The 20,774-nt window shown below is 34.4% G+C and overlaps 1 protein-coding gene across 2 annotated transcripts; it reads right to left on the bottom strand.

The window, feature by feature from the left end:
* Window positions 1-6,571: 6,571 nt before the first annotated feature.
* On the bottom strand, window positions 6,572-17,625 carry LOC113230370 (epidermal retinol dehydrogenase 2-like). 2 transcript variants are annotated; one of them, XM_026464277.1, is made up of 7 exons: window positions 17,483-17,625; window positions 15,087-15,238; window positions 10,707-10,884; window positions 8,838-9,023; window positions 8,541-8,723; window positions 7,511-7,653; window positions 6,572-7,262 (listed from the first exon to the last, which is right to left on the bottom strand). In XM_026464277.1, the coding sequence occupies exons 1-6, from the start codon at window positions 17,597-17,599 to the stop codon at window positions 7,573-7,575; spliced, it is 897 nt and encodes a 298-aa protein (XP_026320062.1). In that variant the 5' UTR covers window positions 17,600-17,625; the 3' UTR covers window positions 6,572-7,262; window positions 7,511-7,572. The 2 variants fall into 2 exon arrangements, with proteins under 2 accessions (XP_026320062.1, XP_026320061.1); XM_026464276.1 differs by having other exon boundaries at window positions 6,572-7,280.
* Window positions 17,626-20,774: the final 3,149 nt, after the last annotated feature.

Raw genomic sequence — 20,774 nt, forward strand, 5'->3', positions numbered from 1 at the left:
GATGCTGACGACGCTGTTCCGAGTTCGCTTCGGCTATCACAAATCACTAATTATTTTCCGCAAATAAAAATCGACTTTTCACAAGACATTGTTGCATGTGATCAATAAATCACCGTCACCATAACAATCAGAAAAAATGTATAAAATCATTGACTTACAAATAAATGGACGACGGGTCTAATACAAAAACCACGAAAAAAATGTCCCAAGTCAACCTATTTAAACGTAGTGAGATGTAAAGGAATGTGAAAAAGCTAAAACGTTAGATTTAAATTGTAATGTCATCGCAGTACTGTCTAATTTTGCTTGCTTCGCTGTCAGTCGAACAAACGAAGACTAAAGCGCGAATGACGCTCTGTATACGATTTGAACGCCCTATAAGTTCGGACACTTTTTAGCGCGGACCCGACGTCCATATAATTGTAAGTCAATGTATAAAATGTACAATGTAGTCCGCAACAGTCCCATTGTCACCAAGAAGTCAGAATCTGATGAGGGGATCCCAGGAACATCGCATAAAGCATCGCGATAAGCTAACTTTGAAGTCGGTTTTTTTTTCAATGAAAAAAATTACAATTATTAGAAAGTGCTATTGTGCCATATAGATCATATTATTTTTCTTAAGCTCCTTAATTTATGTTAAATTAAACTTTAGTCTACTTTTAAAATTAAAAGTGGACACAGTACAAGCTCTCTATATTAAGTTATAATCTAAATATATGTCTGTGGTTATAATGTAAAACGAAAGACGATGTATGTAGTGGTCTTGTGTATCGTTGATATACCTAAATTAGGTATTAAATACAAAAGTTAAAAAAGGAACGTAAAATGTAGCGGACCAGAAGTTGAAAAACGTTAATGAAAACTAGGTAAGTTTTGCCTATGTAAAAGATATTTTTGTCGTGAAAAGATAAAAATTTATTTAAAAAATATATAACTAAAGAATCATGTTACTGTATACCTATTTAATGTCACTTTACTTAGTAAAAGAAAGGCAAATAAACACAAAAGCAGTTGTGTGTGTGTGTGTGTGTGTGTGTGTGTGTGTGTGTGTGTGTGTGTGTTTGTGTGTGTGTATGCGCGGGTGCGTTCCTGTGTGCGTGCATGTTTTTCTTCTTTGAAAAACAAATAAAAAAGCAACTATTTACATTGTCATTACACGCGTATTTCTTTGAATGAGAATTTCACGGTTTTTCCTATGCAACACTAAGGTGAAGTCAATTATTAAATAAAACTTTAGAAAAATATTTTTGGCGATACTTTTGTTCACATTTTGAAACTTAAATTTATTTAAACAAGCGGAATTACCTTCTGAAACTTATAGAATTTTAAATATTTAGGGTCGTATTCCAGAACTCTACTCAGCAGATTTGAGCAGACTTGAGTATGATTTCAAGCACTGGAAATACGACCCTAATGGCAAGGACTTGAGTATGATTTCTAGTGCTTTGAATCATACTCAAATCCTGACTTGAGCATTGAGTAGAGTACTAGAATACGACCCTTAGACCTGTCAAATAAATTTAAGTTTAATAGAATGTGCGGAATTGGCGTCATTATATAAATAAATTGTAAATAGGTACTTTAGCGTGTGGAAACCTCAGTACTTACTGATAACTTAAATATCACTTCTACACTTGTACTTTTTATTGTTGGGTAACATTGGATGATAATATTTATATATAACTGAAACGCCCAGCATAGATAATAAAACCAAATTATGGAACTTTCTCTCTTTTGTCTTGGAATCACTTGAAATAAACACAAATCAACAACAACAAGACAAAAACAGCAAATAGAGAGATCTGAAGAAATATTATTCATGACATTATGACGAAGTTATTAAGTGAAGCAAGGTTGTACTTATACTCGTAATTTACTAACAAGTAATTGAATTTATGTAATATGTTGAGTGTGTGCGTTATTATTATTATTATAATAATTAAAATGAAATAGCTAAAAACATAAATAATAATAATAATATGTTGATTATTCGCACGACGAGTTACCCAACATGTTGTATCATGTTGAACATAAAGAAAAAATATAGACGGCAACTAAAATAAACAATAAGTTGATGAAATCAAACATGTAAATTTGATATTAATAAACATGAATAATATACATATATGTAGTATACCGTTACATTTAATTATGGAGTTTGTTAAATAAAATCATCGTATTATTTAAGTGCTTTTGCATAAAATAGTAAGAGCACTTAATTGAGAATAGCTTTAAAAAGATATATATTTTTCATGATTTAATATTTTTCATGTTTCTAATTTTTTAAAACATCACTGTTAGACCCATATGAATTTACTTTGTAAATTAGAGAGTACTAAGTACTTTGTTGTTAGATGTATTTTACTACAAATATATATAAAAAAGTATACAGAAATATTATATCTCCAAAGAATAATGTCTATATAGTGTACATTTTATCTACGTGTGTTAGTATAGATTTATACCTATATTTTTTGTATAATTTCTATATGTTATAATTACATATTCTTCCAACATGACGGTACTGTATGATAAGTTTTAACATGTATGTTATCTTCCATATACACCAAACTGTTTCAACTTATCTCACTTGGCTTGCTGACAAAAAAGTTGACGTGGTGCAGAAAATTAAAAATATATTTAATCTTCCATTCAGCGTAGTATGTAATAAGAAGAACCAACATGTTGCCAATTTTTATCTTCCGTTGTTCAGTGTACGGCGAAATGAGAATAACCAACAAGTTGGTTATCTTTGTAAACATGATATGCCTTCGGGCACATTCGGTAATTAAATTAAATACATTTCATAAGATTATTAGGTAAAGAAATAGTGTTGTAGTGTAGAAAAAAAATACAATTATTTAAAGGACATTTTCATGGAGTTACAATAATCGGATATAAACAATTATACTATAGGGTACGTACCATATAAAAAAGGTCGGCAAGAGCTCAAACCCTATTCTTTAGAAAGGGAAAAAGCTCCTTGACTAGTTGCTAAAATATTGATTTCTCTTTGGAGAGATTAAAATACGAATAAATTTGTTCTACAACTTTTGGAAATTTTTAAGGCTCTGACAAAAATTACATTTTTAACTCAAACTTGCTGTAAAAAATGAAAAGAACGCCTAGATTGGTCGGTTTTTTTCAGGTCGGTTGGTTCAGATCCTTTTTTGATATGGCTCTTACCCTATAACTATAGACAATTGTCAAATAAATATAAAATAACTTAAGCCAAAAATGGGTGTTTAGGAATTTGTATTAGAAAATGTAAAAGATCTAAATTTAAGCACATCATTTTATTATATCCAAAAAGTGTATACCTACTTAACTCGTAATAAAATAGATTGAAAATCTATGACTTTGTTTTACTTTTATTTAACGGCCGACTCTGATGGGTTGCTCTGATGGGCATCGTGATCGGCGCCGGCGAGGTATTGATTGTTCAGATGTTTAAAAGATAGATAGATAAATCGTTTATTGTCCTGCATCACATCACACACAACAATATAATAGAGTAAATTGATTAAAAAGACACACAGCAATCAAAATTAAAGAAAAAAAAACAAAAATAATCTCAGTACAGAATACTAAAAAAACCGACCTCAAAAGTGCGTGGAATTACGTCTATTTGCTAAGTTTTATTGAAATATCCCCTAGTTCGCCACTATACAACTGAGACTGGAGATAATAAAAATAGGTTCTCACTACGACACTACTCAAAGTATATTGAGAGAAAAACGCCTTGAATGGGAGAAATAGCAAAATCAACCATTAAAGTACTTGCTCCTAAATAAAAGTTAGGCGCTATTTATAAAAATGAATCTTCATGCGCAATAGCCACCCTTCGAGGTGGATGATTTGCTTCAAATGGGACCACTATGGAAGTACCCTTTCCAACAAAAAAAGAATCATGAAAATCGGTTCACAAATACCGGAGTTATCGCGTAACATACATACAAAAAAAAAAGAAAAAAGAACATACAGTCGAATTGAGAACCTCCTCCTTTTTTGAAGTCGGTTAAAAAACATAATACTAATCTAATGATTAACAGCTTGTGTGTGCTAAAGCAAGCCAAATAGGTCGTGGTTCAGTGCAAAATTTGCCCAACAGCAAGACACTGATTTTGAGCCGCCACCTTCTATGGTCGCGCGTAGCGGTGCATCAGAAGCAAAAACATGGTGAGGTGAATGTAGTATGCATATGTGTTAGTGTCACGTGAGTATTATATAGATTATAAAAACATTTTTTTTTAAATCAGAAAAAATTGTAATACAAATTCATAATTGATATAATTAAAATAAAATAATAATAATCAGTACTTAATGGCGATGAACGCCATAAATGTCTATGAAGCAATAAATGTCTATGAAGTAAAGGGACTTCATTCTAGAAGCCTCCGCTACGTAAAGCGATTAGGAATACCCAGTTTTTGCCTTTCAAAAATGAATTCCCTCAAATGTTTTTCAAACGTAAACTTAGTTTTAAGGAGTCTAAGCGGGGGTGGAATATTATTCCAACACTTTGCAGCTTCCAGTAAAGGCCACAGTGCGATGAATTTGTCCCGCTAACAGAGGTTTCACGGTTCTAATAGAAAATTTGTCGTGAAAAGTAGAGATTTTACCTTTCCATACAAGTACTTTGGTTTTTGGAACTTTATCACGCCAAGCATACACGCGAGATGTAGATGTCTTCGCGAGTCCATATTTAACATGTTTGCATTGTTTAAATATTGTCTGATATGGCTGCGAGATGGAATTTTGAAGCAAAATCGACAACAAGCATTTTGTTGAATCAGGTGTTGGGTTTTACTCAACAAACGAGGACTGTAAACTATATCTCCCTAATTAAGTTTGGAAAGGATCAGTGATTCGCAGATGGTAATACGAGCATGCTCACTTGAATACAAAATACGTAATTACGTATTTTGTATAAAATTTTAAGACGATAAAAGCAGTTCCTTACTTGATCTAGTACGTGACTTTCAAAACGTAATTGACCATCAAGTGTAATGCCAAGATTTTTAGCCTCTGTTACTCGAGCCACATCGCTACCCGCGATCTCGATATGTGGATCTCTGTCTACGATGTTGCTGATTTGCTTTTTACTACCAAATACAATAAACTTGGACTTCATCGGGTTCAGAATAAATGAATTCCGAGCAGACCACTCAGCAACTCTCTCAAGATCGTTGTTCATACGTGTTTGCGCTTCGCATACATTATTAGGATTCACTAATATATACAATTGAACGTCATTTGCATAACAATGGTACCTACAATGCTTTATAACTCTAGGCAAATCAGCACTGTAAATGACGAACAGTAGTGGTCCCAGTTATGAACCTCGTGGCACTCCACGATTTACTTGAAGAAAACGGAGACAACACTGGAGCCGTCACTTACAGACAATTTGACAGCCTGCGATCGAGCACAAAAGTTACTCTCAAACCATTGTACTGCAGAACCATTCAAGCCGTAATAGGTCAAATTTGCAAGAAGCAGAGAAATATTGATACTGTCGAAAGCACGGGAGAAATCTAGCAGCGGCAATATAGTACCACGACCAGAGTCCTGTTCAGTAAGAATGTTAAAAACATAACTAAAACATTGCCTAAAAACTTTTGTATTCATTTTCAATGTTCTTCACACATTAAATTGAAACTGAGTGGGTAATGTACTGTGGAGCACCTATGACTTCAACAACACCAACATTGATGCGCCATCTACCTGGAGAAATAGTCAGTAAGCCTATGATGTACTATAAAACAAAATTCATTTTAATTGTACTGAACTCTTATATTGTAATATACTAAATAATTAACTGAGAAACGGATACTTTATTAAAACAAAATAAATTTTCACCAAGCCGATTTTAACGTGTTCAATTCATCAGCTGTAGCGGCGTAAAAAATATTAAGAGCTATGCCACAGGACGCGTCGCGTCGACGTCTCACCGTGCGGTGACGCTGAGTTGTACTACACATAAATTAGATCTAAACGTCACATTATTTTGTATTACCAAGTGACGGGAAGAACTAGTCGTGCGTTTGGTGGTAAGCAACACGCCTGTCCATAGCATTTGCAGTGCCACTCAGATGTTTAAATCGCAAAGATCTGAGAGACACTGTCACACCGAGACATAAGTTGACAAGACCCTTATGCCTATAATTTCACCAGCATCCTTACACTTCAAAATCGGAACGCAACTCACATTACCGCTTGGCGGCAGAAATATGTAAGATGGCTATACTTCCTTGGACGAATCCTTCGAACATGGTGCGTTGAAACAGAGAGGGGTGTTTCTTTGCGACACCGCATTGCTCATTCGTGTGGCCCTCGGTGGGTTGAAATCAGTGTGGCATCGCTCTAAGTCAACCGCGTTACGTTGCATGCGAAGACGAATGACGTTTAAAAAGACTATGATAAATGCGTGTTTGAGTACCGGGATAAGCATAAAAAAGAAAACACAAAACATTCAACAAATGAAATAAATAGTTTAATTTTATTTCATCCATAAAAACCCAAACAAACAATATATGATGCTATATCGTCCCGTTTATTACCAACTGACTTTATTGGGAACATAATTTACAATTTTGAAGGAAAATTGTGCATTAATAATTAATTTTATTCAATATTGTATACATTACTTTCAGTAGTGCTGTAAGAACGGCATTATATTTGCCTTGCCAATTCTTTGCGAAAATCTATTCGAACATCGCTCGCTTTGAAATAATAATGTCATTTGTTATGAGCGCGGCAAAGTCAGAGAAAAGGCTATATTAATTTTCTGAACAAACTATCGAATTAAATGTTAAATTTAATGGTCTTCCTTTTATTTAAGATGCTATGTTATTTAGAAAAAAAAAAAACAATCCTTAAGATTGAGTCTTTCGATAAGTATAATAAAATCACAGGTGTTTTTGTTTTTCACATTTGGTGGCTTCGATTCCCGGTTCAGACAGGCGATTATTTAAAAATCTTAAAATGCAGTTCGAATTGTTTTAAAATCAAAATGAAGACTTTTTTCAGTAAAATGTTCTATTTACTGTATTTAATGTACGTTCCCTCCGTGTGGCATAGCCGTGGGATAACCTATATAGTACCTATATAGTGTCCAAAAGCTATTGTTTTCTATTACAATTCCATTGCGGCATGGGTCAGTCTTTAATTTTCCAGAATGTTATATTTTCGTACCCTTTGATGTAATAAGGCCACATCCGCAAAATGTCAACTTTCCGGAGAGAGGTTTAGAGATTCTACGAACGAAATTAAGTCTGCAAATTGATTGCTATAATTAGAGGATGATGAGATGTAGTTTGTATTATTTTTATGACTTTTGTTTGATAAATGCACTTGACTCATGATCGTAATAATATGCGGATTTATTAAACCAAGGATATGATTTTTGCACAAAAAGACTAAAAATGTAAACACGGTGTTTGTTTTAGACATGCCATAACATTAAATATTAAATAAAAAATTACTTAATAAACCTGTAACTTACGTCCATTCGTTGTAATACGGACGATAAAACATTTCTATACTATTATTTTATAGAGAAAAAAGTTAGTACGGATGAGGATCAAGACCCGTGTCGACGAAATCTTTCGCAAGGAGACCAACGTTTCGAGGCAGGGCGCTGGCAATCTGCAAGGAAGAAAATTTCACTATCACTGAGACTTACGGTGGCATCTATGATTGTTATTATTCATTATACAGGATTATTCTTAAAATACATAAACCAGAACTTTTGTGACTTTTGACAAAACATGATAAATTTACCAAAAAGAAACTTCTCTCTCGATCTTTGTATTAATAATTATAACAAACTAGTGGAGCAATTTCACAAAAAATAATTGAATATCAATTCAACAAAAATTTAAAATACAGCGAATAGCGACATCTCTCGACTAAAAAGTCGTTGAAAAAACCAAATACAAAGACACGACGCAAGCACATAGAAAAATTCGTGAGGTCCGCTGGTTCGTTCCGTGGCTTAGTTGGCATAGCGTCTGGCACGGTAAGCTAGAAGACTTCGGTTCAAATCCGGCTGGATCGAAGGAATTTTTTCTGAGAGTTCGATCTTTGTATTAATAATTATAAGAATTAATTTCTTTCGACACTTTATACATATTTCACTAATAAAAATTCAAATTTGATTTACTCCCTTTCCAACAAAAAAAATCATCGCACACACACACACACACACACAAAAAAAAACCACAGTCAAATTGAGAACCATATCCTTATTTCGAAGTCGATTAAAAGGTTTCTAACGGTAATTGCTACAAATGACACAAAATAATCTAGAGATTTCTGTTTAGTCCCTAGTCCGAAGTCGATCATGACACTCAATAACTTCCGAGGCAAGCAACACATAAAAAAAAACCTTAGTCCCTTCTGTTACAGAGCGTACTACAACAATAATCTATGATTCATACTACGTTTACGCATCAGTGAACCGCAGTAACAGAACGTAATATGCCGAGACCATGGGCCTTACCATGACCTTTACTTCTACGTATGTAACTTACCATGACATTGTAATGCATCGACTTGGGAATGGTGTTAGAGAAGTAGTTCCTCCTAATAGAATCGACAATCTGGTCAGCAGCGTCTTGAGGGCTCACAATCTTCATGAGATTCGTGAACTTAACCCTGGGGTTCTTTGCCAAACCCGTGTCCACGATGTAAGGAAAAATTGTGGTGAATTTGATCTGTAAAATGGCAGAGAACAAACGTTTTCATAGGAAGTCCAATATGTCTAAAATTTATTCGATTCTACGCCTTGTGCACATGTTTCTAGCACAATAAATGAAATGTTTACTCACCCCGCTGTAATCCTTCGGATGCTCTCTAAGTTCTTCAGACAGGGACTCCATGAAACCTCGAACACCATACTTGGTGGCGCAGTAAGGTACTAAGTTCCGCAGACCCATTACTCCTGCCATCGACGACATTGCTACAATGTGACCGTGGTTACGCTCCATCATACTCGGCAAGAATGCTTGGCATGTCTGAAAACAAAAAGTTTCCGATGTACACGGTTCAGTAGGGACTATTTGGTTCTGAGTAGAGCGGTGTGAAGAAAGGTGTTAAACAAATTTAACCTTTAATCTGTGAGTCGAAAAATGTATTTTGATATGGTTCTTTTAATGAATGACGGTTCAAGTGATATGGTTCTTTTATGGCATCTTTAGTGAATGACTTTGCAAGAAACTTTTTAAGCCAATACTATAACTATAATGCCGTTATAAATAACTTATAGTTGTGTTTAGGTGGTTTGGGCTGTAGAGCGGGTGGATGTAAGAAAATTTACCAAACAGATTTATGATGCGGATGTGGATGGAAGAGTTTTAAGAATACCAGCCCCCGTAGCATGGCTTTCAATTTTATCGCGCGCATCGCGACTATCAAGCATACCCATGCTACGGGAGCAGAAGGACTTACATTGATCAGATCAGTGATATCCTCAAAAAAGCTGGGATCGGAAGTGATAAGAATAAAAGGAGTTGTAAGAAAAGGGTAGTTAATGAATGTGAGGGTCGAAAGTTGTGTCAGGACAGAGTACGGTGGCGTTTCGTGGTCTCTACCTACCCCTCCCGTGGTACAAAGGCGTGAGCTTATGTATGTATATTCCAACACCGGACTCTGTAAATCTAGCTGGAGGAAATCCCTCAATGAGCTAAGGTCATTTGCCCTTGGTATTGCCGGTATATCGTATATCGAAGACCGGGGTCCAAGGGTATCAAAAAGTTAACAAATTCTACACCCGTGTCAACCGTGACCATGGAACCTGTAAAGGGCCCGAAACGTCGGTTTGTTTAAAAAAACAAATATACGCGATTTAAATCCGGAAAAATAGTTTCATTTCCTATGTGTAACAATCGCGAAAACCTAAGAACTCGATCAATTCTACACCCTTGTGATATCCAACAACGCTTATAAAGATTTTCAGATGACCACCTCTATTTGTAGCTTCGATGTTTAGGTAAAGGTGCCTAGGTCAATAAACAAATGAATTAACTTTGTATTTATTTTTTGTTTAGTTTCGTACACATCTGCATTCAGCATCATCATCAAGCCATTATAAGTCACGTATGCTGGGAACGGCTCACATCTAAGGAGATTGTTTCGGCCGCCTCTCTTGCCGAATGATGGTGGGAATTGAATTGAATTGAAATTGTTTTCCAGGGAGTGTGAGCCTTCTCCATGCAGGTTTCATTCAAGTGTTTTCCTTCATCGTCAGCAAACGTGATTTCAAACGAATATTTGAGGTTAATCGGCATAAAAGTGACGAAACCCAAGTCTTATTTTTGTTCTTTAAATGATACTGAAGTACAATTACATACTTGGATGGTTTTTTCAGTTTTATTATATATAAAATTAATTTGACTTGAATCCCTCATTATGCATCTTCAATATGCATTACAAACCACTTTTGCGCTGATAGCCTCATTTAATCACGATGTTTATGATACACGTCGGATATATTTCGAGTATATTTATATTGTATCTTGTTTACCTCTAGTTTAGTTCTGAATGTCTGGGTAACATATGCCACTTTTAACCCGAGCGCTTTCATGACCAATTTAATAACGTTTATAAATTGGACCAACCAACCAAAACCTCTAGGCCCTATCCAAAAGAACACAGAAGTTAAGTAATTCTCTGGTAAATGTATTAATTGTAAGGCTTACCCAGTGATGTGCTATGATGTTAAGCTCAAATACGGCTCGTATTTCTGCTGCGCTGTGGGCCAGGAACGGCTTGCAGGGCATGATGCCCGCATTGTTGATTAGCATCGTCACTTCTCCCACTTCACGGCAGACTTTTTCTTTCAACTCCAGTACGGCTTCTCGGTTCGTTACGTCACATCTGGATAATTCGTAGCTTATTGATTGATTTCGTCATAAAGCCACATTATCAAAGTGGTTGTTACAAGAACAAATATTTGATAGAGAGTTGGTTGGCACATTCAAATTACCAACAGATTTTTGATTAATTAGGCGACGATAATCTTGACCGACGTAAAATTGGATTCTTCTTCTATTTATTCAATAAAATATTTATGTACAATGAAAATTAATTACATTTCTGTATATAGTCTAGTATACTAGTCTAGTCTTAGACTGCCGACTGTAGAGATCATTATTGTCTTGTTATTTTAGTAGACACGGAACGTTATTCGCTAGGAAACTGACGCATAGATTTTTGCTCTTTTAACATAAAGTAAATCCCCCAAGCAGCACACCCATATCTAAATATATACTATAAGATATCTAATAGAATTTAATTCGAATGAATATTTTAAGAGTTCAAATTCCCTCAATATATCTCGAAGAAGGTTTCTAGATAATTTAAAGTAAAAATGGGCACAACTTTATTAGTAGATCACAAGAGTGCTTTGAAAAACTATCTGTAGGTAATGTTAAGAGTGATTCCTATCTTTTTTTTTTCAAATAACCCTTCTAGAATGCTACAAGACCATCTATAGAATGTAGACAGTTTTTATTTAATCTTGTAGACAGTATTTAGATAATTTATAGCCTATGATAGTTTTCTTAGTAATGCTATTTTAAAACCAAAATACTAAAGCGTTACAAACATAAGACGCAATTCTCTTAATACTAATAGATTTCAAGTTTAATGGCTTACAAAATATAAACTATCAAAATTGCAACATGGCGAAATTAGATATAATATTTCTGACTTTTTTGCGCAATCGGTTAGAAAGCGCGAATTGACGGGCAACTTTAAATACATTGTGAAAAGTGATGTAAAACCTGTCATAAAAATAATGCGCTGGCTAAATTTTAAATATTTATGTATAAAATATAAACTTAATAAAAGTATAGTTATCGGTTTTCGGCTTTAAATATTTATAGAAAGCTTAAATATACATAATAACTCACAAAACAAACCAGTTTTAAGAAGTTCTAGACTTCTTCAAGCTAATTTCAACTTAGATTTACTTTTTAAAAAGGAAAGAAATTTTGCTTGGCTACTTCATAGTCATTCTTTAAAAATAAAAATGGCGATAAGAATTTAAAGCTTTTTTCAAAACACTGTTCCCAACAGTGCAACGCATTTTGTCTATAGCTTTATCTATAGACAAACTTTAGAACCCGAAAAATTTTTACTTGCTTTAGTGTAATTGATCTTGTAGAAGAATATTCACTACTAGGAAGCTTTTGTGATTATCTACAAAACGCGATGTTTCTAAGCGATTTTGTCTTTTGACAGTATTACAAAACCTTTATAAAATTTGTAGGGAATAGTGAGCGTATTATGCAAAAAATTTTGTTTCAAAACACTACGTCAAAGAAACAATTTAAAAAATCCAATTTGTCGCAAAAAACGTTATTCTGTACAATTATATGGAATGCGTTATATATGACTAGAAAAGTGGTAAATTCCCTATCATATAAATATAAGGAATATTTTAATGACATAACTTAGTTGGAAGAAATAAAATTTTCATTACAAAATTGAGATTATTTCTTCACACCAACCACATTTCACACAATGATTTCACTGTATTCTATTGATAGACGGCACAATACACATACACAACATTGAAGTACAGTAGTTTACGCGCTCATTTCAATTGTTTTTATCATTTCAGAACACGGAATTACTTCACAATGTTTATTTATTTGTCAACAAACAAAAACCGGCTTGCGCGCGAATTATGACTATTGTATCCAGCGTTGCCAATTTGTGAGGAACTCCCCAAATTGTGGGGAATTTCAACTAGATTGGGGATTTTGTGGCGATTGGCGCTATGTGAGGAAAATGTGGGGATTCTAAGATTTTATCATTTTGTTTAATCTATCAATTGCTGATGCATCGCTAGTGTGATCGTTACTGTTAGAAACACTGTGATGGACTATATCGACGTGTTTTTCAACATCGCACATACCTCGTATTATTAACAAGCAGCTTAAATAGAATTATTATTAGAGCACTTGGTTCTGAATTGTAAAATTACAGTCGGTTCGCGATTCTTTCTCACGCTTAGGCCGGTCCCCGGTATAAAGCAAAACAAAATCAGCTATTGACAAACAAAGCCGAGCAGTTGGTACTTCCACCACAACTTACCACTCGTCAACTTTAAATATTAAATATAGGTCGAAACTCATTGATTATTTCTAACATTAACATAGTGTTACCAAGTGAACAACAAATAATCAATTTACTTAATTTTGTAAGGCAAAGAAAAATGTTTTTTTTTTTTCAAAGACTGATTACAGATTAATGTTGAATCTAATTAAAATAAATAAACGGTTTAAGGTCATCTAATTTTATAAGTAGTTTTACATTTTACATTCTGTTTACATTCACAGCAAACGTAATAGATTATTACATTTTGAGTTTTAATTCTTTATTATATTTTTAAGCGATGTATATCTAATAAATAATGAAAACTCGAGATGTGGGTAATTTGTGGGGAATATGAATTTTGACCTCCCCAAATTTGGGGATTTTAATCGTGATTTTGGGGGATTTTGAACAATTGGCATCGACAACGCTGATTGTATCGAATATGTGACTTAATATCCAAGGTTCGCCACCTCCACCAGATCTCTTAATATTCTTTACTTTATCCATTTTGCATGAACTCTTACAATGTCCTATAGAGTAAAAACCCTAATTGTAGTATTTTTTTTATTAAAATCTACTGAAGACGCGCTATAACTTGTTCGTCATAAGTACAAACACTACAGAATGTCTATAAATTAAATATATCTAGAATAAACTTAAGAACACTAGTTTTTAGAGTATTAATAGACTTTACTGGATGTGTATAGAACAATTTTACTAAAAATAATCAGTTGTTCTACAGATGAACTTAAAATAAGGACTATAGGAGTAAACCTTAAGAGAGATTACACTTAATTAAGTTGTTTGGTATTAAGATTTTAAAATTTTCACTACAGTGAAATAAGTTTATAAGAACAATTTCTTTTTTGTAAAACTATTTATAGAGAACTATTATCTAAATCTATACCATATTAAGACTGTTTATAGATATAACAGTTTTAAGGCGTATAAAGTGTGCTCCTTGGGCCATATTAAAGTCGTATCTATTTAAACGCTGTTTAAAAGTGGATAAAAAATGTGTTCCTAGTGACAACATTAACGAAGATAACTCAACATTAAGAAGAAAATGAGTTTAGATCACAATACTGTCTTACTGCCTCCGTGGCCGAACGGTTAACATGTCCGGTCCGGCGACTGCCACCCAGAGGTCCCAAGTTCGATTCCCGGGCCCGGAGAAATATTTGTATGGTATGGTACATTTGTGTCTCTCGTAAGTTTGGGTGTAATTTGTGTTTGTCTATGTGTGTGTCCATGACACGGGTTTCCCTAGTGCGGGGCTATATTGAGTGTGTGCGTTATTATTATTATTATAAGAAATTTAAATTAAAAGGTTGACTATTTTTACTAACATTTCCTGCAGACAAAATTACCTACGAGTTAAAGTATAAAAAACACTAAGATGTTTTTGGTGTAATTAAGATTATGAATGTAAAGCTTTTTATATCAAAGATAATTAGTGATAATCATTTATATTTTCTCGCCAACTCATGCAAATGTAACAAACGATAATTATTCGAAACTACACTTCCCAACACTGCCTCCCAGGCGTGGAAACTGCAGCGTTTAGTGCCAAAGTGGAACGTAGCGAAATAAAGACCGAAACGTCGCAATAACTTAAGGCGTTCATTACCTTGTAGCGCTATCAGTGGTAAATTGATCATACAAAATGTGCAAATTAAGTTACCAAAACGTTAGTTCGTTTCAAAGTACAACTAACGCCATCCAGCAGTGCACAATGGAACTATATGTTAGTGTTACAACACCATTTTTACAGTACTTAGAGATCTGAAAACCAGTATCCACGTAGATAATGATACATGCGACGACTTGTTGAACGGGATGGAATTTATTTTAACACGACGACGAGATGATCAATAGACAGGCTGAATGAAAGCTGATACAATACAAAATTCATGATATTTTTAGAAGGAAATGATTCTACAAAATTAAGCTTCAACGCATGCGTTTCTTACTCGTATCTATAAGCCTTGCCAGACTCCTTCCGGATTAGGTCGACCGTCTCCTGATTTCCCTTTTTGTTGATATCAACGCAGATTACTTTGCCTCCCAGTCTGCCTAGACGCAGTGCCACCTCGCGTCCCATACCGTGGCCAGTGCCTGTGATCTGGAAAAGTAGCCATTTATGGATTCCGAAAACAGAAGTTGGTTACACATTTATTCCAACGAAAGGAATCCCATACATTCATTTATTTGCCACAAGATTGCCTCCTTTATGATAATACAATGAAAGAACGAAAATGAACTAGAGACGCTTGAACGCGTAACCTGATTTGCTTTATATTGTAAAATAAAACAAACGAATCCCAGGAGGTTTCATTATAAAAGTCAGTTAAAATCTGTCAAGAACTATAATAATATATAAGATACACTCATTGACTTACAATTATATGGACGTCGGGTCCGCGCTAAAAAGTGTCCGCACTTGTAAGGCGTTAAAATCGTATACAGAGCGCGACACTCCGCTTTAGTCTTCATTTGTTCTACGGACAGCGCGATACTGCGATGACATTACAATTTAAATTTCGAATAGATTGACTTGGGACATTTTTTCGTGATTTTTGTATTAGACCCGTCGTCCATTTATTTGTAAGTCAATGGATACACTAAACATTTCTCTAAATTAGGAATTTATGGTTATAGTCAATAGTCAAAAGATGATGTATGGTATTGCCTACCTTATTTTTTATTTATTGATATTTAGGAGTTGGCTATTAACGGCTTTGAGTGCGCCATCAGACGAAAGGATTAGTGGAAGGCGACGAAATACGAAGTTAATCCGTACCCGTAGAGTAAGACTAGAGAAGCTTATTAAATACAAATGATTGGGTATCTGATACGACTCGATAGTTTCTTAGAAGCATTTTGGAAAGATCATGGAGAAGAGAGAGACAGGGATAGACCTAGACGAAGTTATTTCAATCAAAAAAGGAATTAAGTTAATGTTGTGTCGTATCAGGAGCTTTTTCGTATCAGGGGTTTTTTTATGTAAATAAAGAGGCAAACGAGCAGATGAGCCACGTGTTGGGAGCTGGTCATCGTCGCCCATGGACATCTGCAACAACAGATGAGCTGCCTACGCGTTGCCTTTGAAAGCCCTATTGATACGTTTTTTGAACAACACCATGTCATAATAGGAAATTCAGGTCATTTTTTTAGCAGCAATACAACTGTTACAAACGTATACGTAGTATAATTCCCAAAACACTTCGTTGTTGGGTGCAGTACAAAAAGTATTGATTCTTAAGGAAAAGGAAAGTCAGGCACAACCCAAAGGGTTACAAATTGACATCATGGCTACATCATACTTTTCATGCAATTACACCATGTAACACGATTTTTGTATCTTGGTCATCAATATCATTTTCTAATTGATATTGGAAAAGTAACAAAAAACATGAAAAGACTATTTCCCGGTACAAAACATAGCTTTTGTGGTCAAGACAACGAAAAGTGGGCGTGTCATTAAGAAAACGTAGAAATTTTCGGGTTTCTCATTATATAAAAACAGTGAACATTATATTTCAAATCAATAGTATATATTTAAACCGAAATTCCACAAATTGATGACAAAGAATCTAGAAATGTGTAGATTTACGAAATTACGTAAATACCTGGTATGTAAATAGGCTTTATTATTATTATATCTATTTTAGACTCTTGCCTCTCCCAAGGCCTGAAAGATTAATTAATTTATTATTATTATAAAAATAGAAATAATTTATTCCTTGAATAATCATCACAGTTTTATAATAATACTGATAACAATGATAATAATAATGATAATATTAATGATAATAATAGTAACAAGGATTTGGAACTAAATACATATACATATAGTTAGAGTACAAAGCGTGTGTGCTGTGCTGCCAAGGAAAGCATGACCCACTCAACATGTTGTCTTCTCACTTAAAGTGCTACGACGCTGATTTTCAGCAGATCCAGAAGTTACAGGGGTACAGCTACCCTTTTCCACATACATGGTGCTCAATTAAACAGAAACCAATGACGTCTAACCAAAAATTAGAACCTTTTTGAAAATTGTTACATAGTGTTAGTCAATCTGACATTGAAATTTGGGGATTACTTCACCGACAAGAACCTAGCTCTAAACAAGAAGTGAACCTGAAGTGGTCAAAAAGTTCATGGACCTTCAGGATGCTACTGGAGACTTTCGCCAGAATTACGTGCTATAGGAGAGACTGGTTCTCATAAAAAAGGCTGATAGAACTTGAAAATGACTCAACCACTTTGCCGTTAGCTTTCAAGCACCCTATCTTGGAAACAGTTCCGAATTTTTTTTAATCTATCTGTATGGCAAATAATTAAGTATTTTTTTAAAACCACTTACAAGTATAATCTCATTCTCGACGCTCTTCAGTTTCGGTAGGACGAAGACTTCGAAGATGGCTTTGATGAGACTGAACATCATCTTCAAATCCAGAATAATTACTTCCAAAACCACCATCGCGCCGTCGTAGATCTTTCTCCCTAACGTTTGGTCCGCCCTTCAGAAGATTTTTTGGTAGTAAATAAAACTTATATTTTGCATTACATATTTTCTTTTATTATTGAAACAAAAATAACAAATAATACCTATATAGCATATTTACATAGAATTAAACAGAAAATTTTCCAAAATAATGCAGTGTTATTACAAATTTCTGGTCGGTTAATTTACTTTTCTATTTTAGATCTAATTTGACAATAAAAAATTGATCGACTGTCAATGTTTTAATTGATTTTGGTTTCAGGTACATTTTGCATTCTTGTATAAATTTTTTGTTCCGCTAAAGTGCTGGTATGTGTATGTTTACAGGAGGAAATGAAAATGCTTCCTATAATCAGACGAATTTGAATTAGAACATTTTGTTGAAGGCTGTACCTTTGGGCATCGTGCACAGGCGTCTTGTCGAACGGCAACATTTATCGTTTTTATATTTTCTTTTTTGAAAACAAAACTAAATAAAATTACAGCCAAGCGCACGTCGTACCTGTTTGGGAAACCCAAGGGCCGGCAGCTTCCTTGCCCTATGTATTAACATAGCTATACATAGAGGGAACGTTGCCCAGCGTCATGGGCAACTTGCCATGGGGACTCCATTTTATTCATTTAATTTAAGTCTAGTTTTAGTTTCTAGTATTTAAGCTTTTATTGTAATAATACCTTAGATCGTTTAAATTGAAATAAATAACCCACATGTAACTTAAAAATTAAATTGAACTCTATGTCGCTTAGTATAAAAACGGTTCAAAGTCCACAGTGTGAGATTTTAGCTTATAACTGTTCTAATAAGATAATATTGAACAAATAAATTGTAATCATACCCAAAGCACCTTATTGCTGGATACAGTACAAAAAGTATTCTTTCGTAAATGAGAGGAAAAATTGGGTATAACCCAGAGGGTTGTACAAACTCACGTAGTCGTAGCGGCGTAATTTTCAGGTCAGTTTTACCTAATTTCGGTGGCAATTTTTATACAATTATAGTAAATCTGACACTTACAAAATAATTTATTGAAGCAGTTCATTTATAACAATTGTGTATTTTAAAAAAATACTTACATTATTCAAAAATTGCACAACAACAATCAGTTCACCGCATATCACTACAATGACTTTCGGAAAAATTATAAATTATAATGTCATAATTATTATCAACAAGTCGAAGGTATTTAGAGATAATCAATGATAAGATTGAAACAATGTGAACATTGTTTAAGTATCAACCGTCGTTATGCATAAAAAACTGTGTGAGTTTTGTTGTTCACATAAATTTTAAGGCTCTGAATGTTCATATCACTCGAACTTCTACTAATTATCTCGTTTTGCAACGCCTCGCGTTGCGTCTGTGAACTGAAAGAATGAAATAACTACCTATATAGCAGCAGCACAATCTAGCCAATAATCAATTCCTACAGGTAATGATTATTTCCTACAACGGACACGTCTAGATAGAGTAATCGTCGTGTACCGGGCGAGAGAGGGGCGGGTGCGAACCCAAACTGCCATGTGCTCGTTCGGGACAAACCATTCAAGGTTGCGACATTTACGTTAAATATATCGTGTGACTGTTGTGGTGATTTGTCGGATGGAAAATTATACATACTACATGTGCTGTTACATACTGCATATCATCATCTCGCGTATATAAAAATCTTAAATTTCATCAGTTTCCACATACAGAAGAAAGGTGAATCAAATAATTTTATTTTGTTTGAAGTTTTAGGTAACGAAATTATATTTTTGCTAATATTTTTTAAAAGTAAAATGACCTTCACGACGCGTCTCACGACTAAAATCAAACTGCTTATTATTATTTTCAGATGCAAGCTTTGGACTGAGGCGTGTGGAAGACCCGATTAATCGGAAAAACTTGGAAAAAATTGAATGAAAGAGTGTTTTGTTTCAAATAAAACGTTTACAACATAAAAATGTTTTAGCCTGACGAAGACAGCAGACAACCCGGTGTAAATGCTCATAGGTAACCGTTGTTACGTTGTGACCGCATTGGTCGTGGGGCACTCGGTGAGTTGAAATTATGCGTTGTGACAACGCAAAGCTCCGAGAGCGCCCGTGTGGCACCGCTTTGGATGAGACTGAAGGTATGTTCATGGTGGTGATAGTGATGAAATGAAGTAAAAAACTTTCAAAAAGGCGATGATTAACGCTTATTAGGCTGCTCCTACTAAGCCATGCAGACGAAACCGACTGTATATAGTCGACATTAAGAGCAGGCTGTTATCGCCGCGCGCTTAGCTCAGAAGCTCAGTGTATAAGTTGACGTCGAAATGGAAGCAGGGACCGAATGAAATCAAAGTTATTCGGCATTCGGCAATTTAATTTATTTTTATTTATTATTAACTTAAAAGGCAATCAGTGAAAAATAAATCAGTAGAGAGACGTTTCACCAATCGTGTTTTGTTTTACCATTATGTTGATTATGTTGATTAGACCATCAAATAATCGTTACCTACCCTTTGCCGTTACTAAAAAAAGTTGTTTCAGACGCAAAAAATAATAATATATCCTCGTAAGAATGTCAATTACCACTTTTGATTCTCGGACTATCGTTCACATAGACGGTTGAAGTTTGAGGGTCGTATTCTAGAACTCTACTCAATGCTCAAGTCAGGATTGCAATAGAAACACAAGCACTGGAAATACAAACCTAATGGCAAGGACTTGTGTATGATTTTCAGTGCTCACTGCAATACTCAAGTCCTGACTTGAGTATTGAGTAGAGTTCTGGAATACGACCCTGAGACTTTAGTCGAGTTTCGAATGGATGCAGTTGATGCGTGAAGTCGTTATCATCTTCATGTCTTCACGTCATGAAGTATAATATCATTGGCGTCATGCATGAAGTTGATTACGATTTCACGCATTAAATGTATACATGCAGTCAATTCGTTAGCAGCTTTATGTACGTGAGTGGCGGAATAATTATAAAACGAAAATACAAAACGTTCAACAAATAAAATAAATTGTTAAGTTATTTCATTTCATGTTTATATACATTCAATACTTAAAAATAAAAACGCAGATAAGTTTTATTTGTAAGTATATTTATTTCCAAACTTAATCTATTATTACAGGATAAAATATATATGCTATATCATCCCGTTTATCAACGAACTGA

This window comes from Hyposmocoma kahamanoa, unplaced genomic scaffold (genome assembly GCF_003589595.1).
Source record: "Hyposmocoma kahamanoa isolate Upper Pololo Valley unplaced genomic scaffold, ASM358959v1 63, whole genome shotgun sequence".
NCBI classification, from domain to species: Eukaryota; Metazoa; Arthropoda; class Insecta; order Lepidoptera; family Cosmopterigidae; genus Hyposmocoma; species Hyposmocoma kahamanoa.

Excerpts from the sequence above, each read along its gene's own strand:
- LOC113230370 (XM_026464277.1), bottom strand. The coding sequence starts at position 17,599 with ATGGTGGTTTTGGAAGTAATTATTCTGGATTTGAAGATGATGTTCAGT. Across the intron at positions 10,885-15,086 it reads GGCAAGGCTTATAGATACGA|ATGTGACGTAACGAACCGAG; the intron begins GTAAGAAACGCA and ends CGAATTATCCAG. Across the intron at positions 8,724-8,837 it reads ATCCGAAGGATTACAGCGGG|ATCAAATTCACCACAATTTT; the intron begins GTGAGTAAACAT and ends GCCATTTTACAG.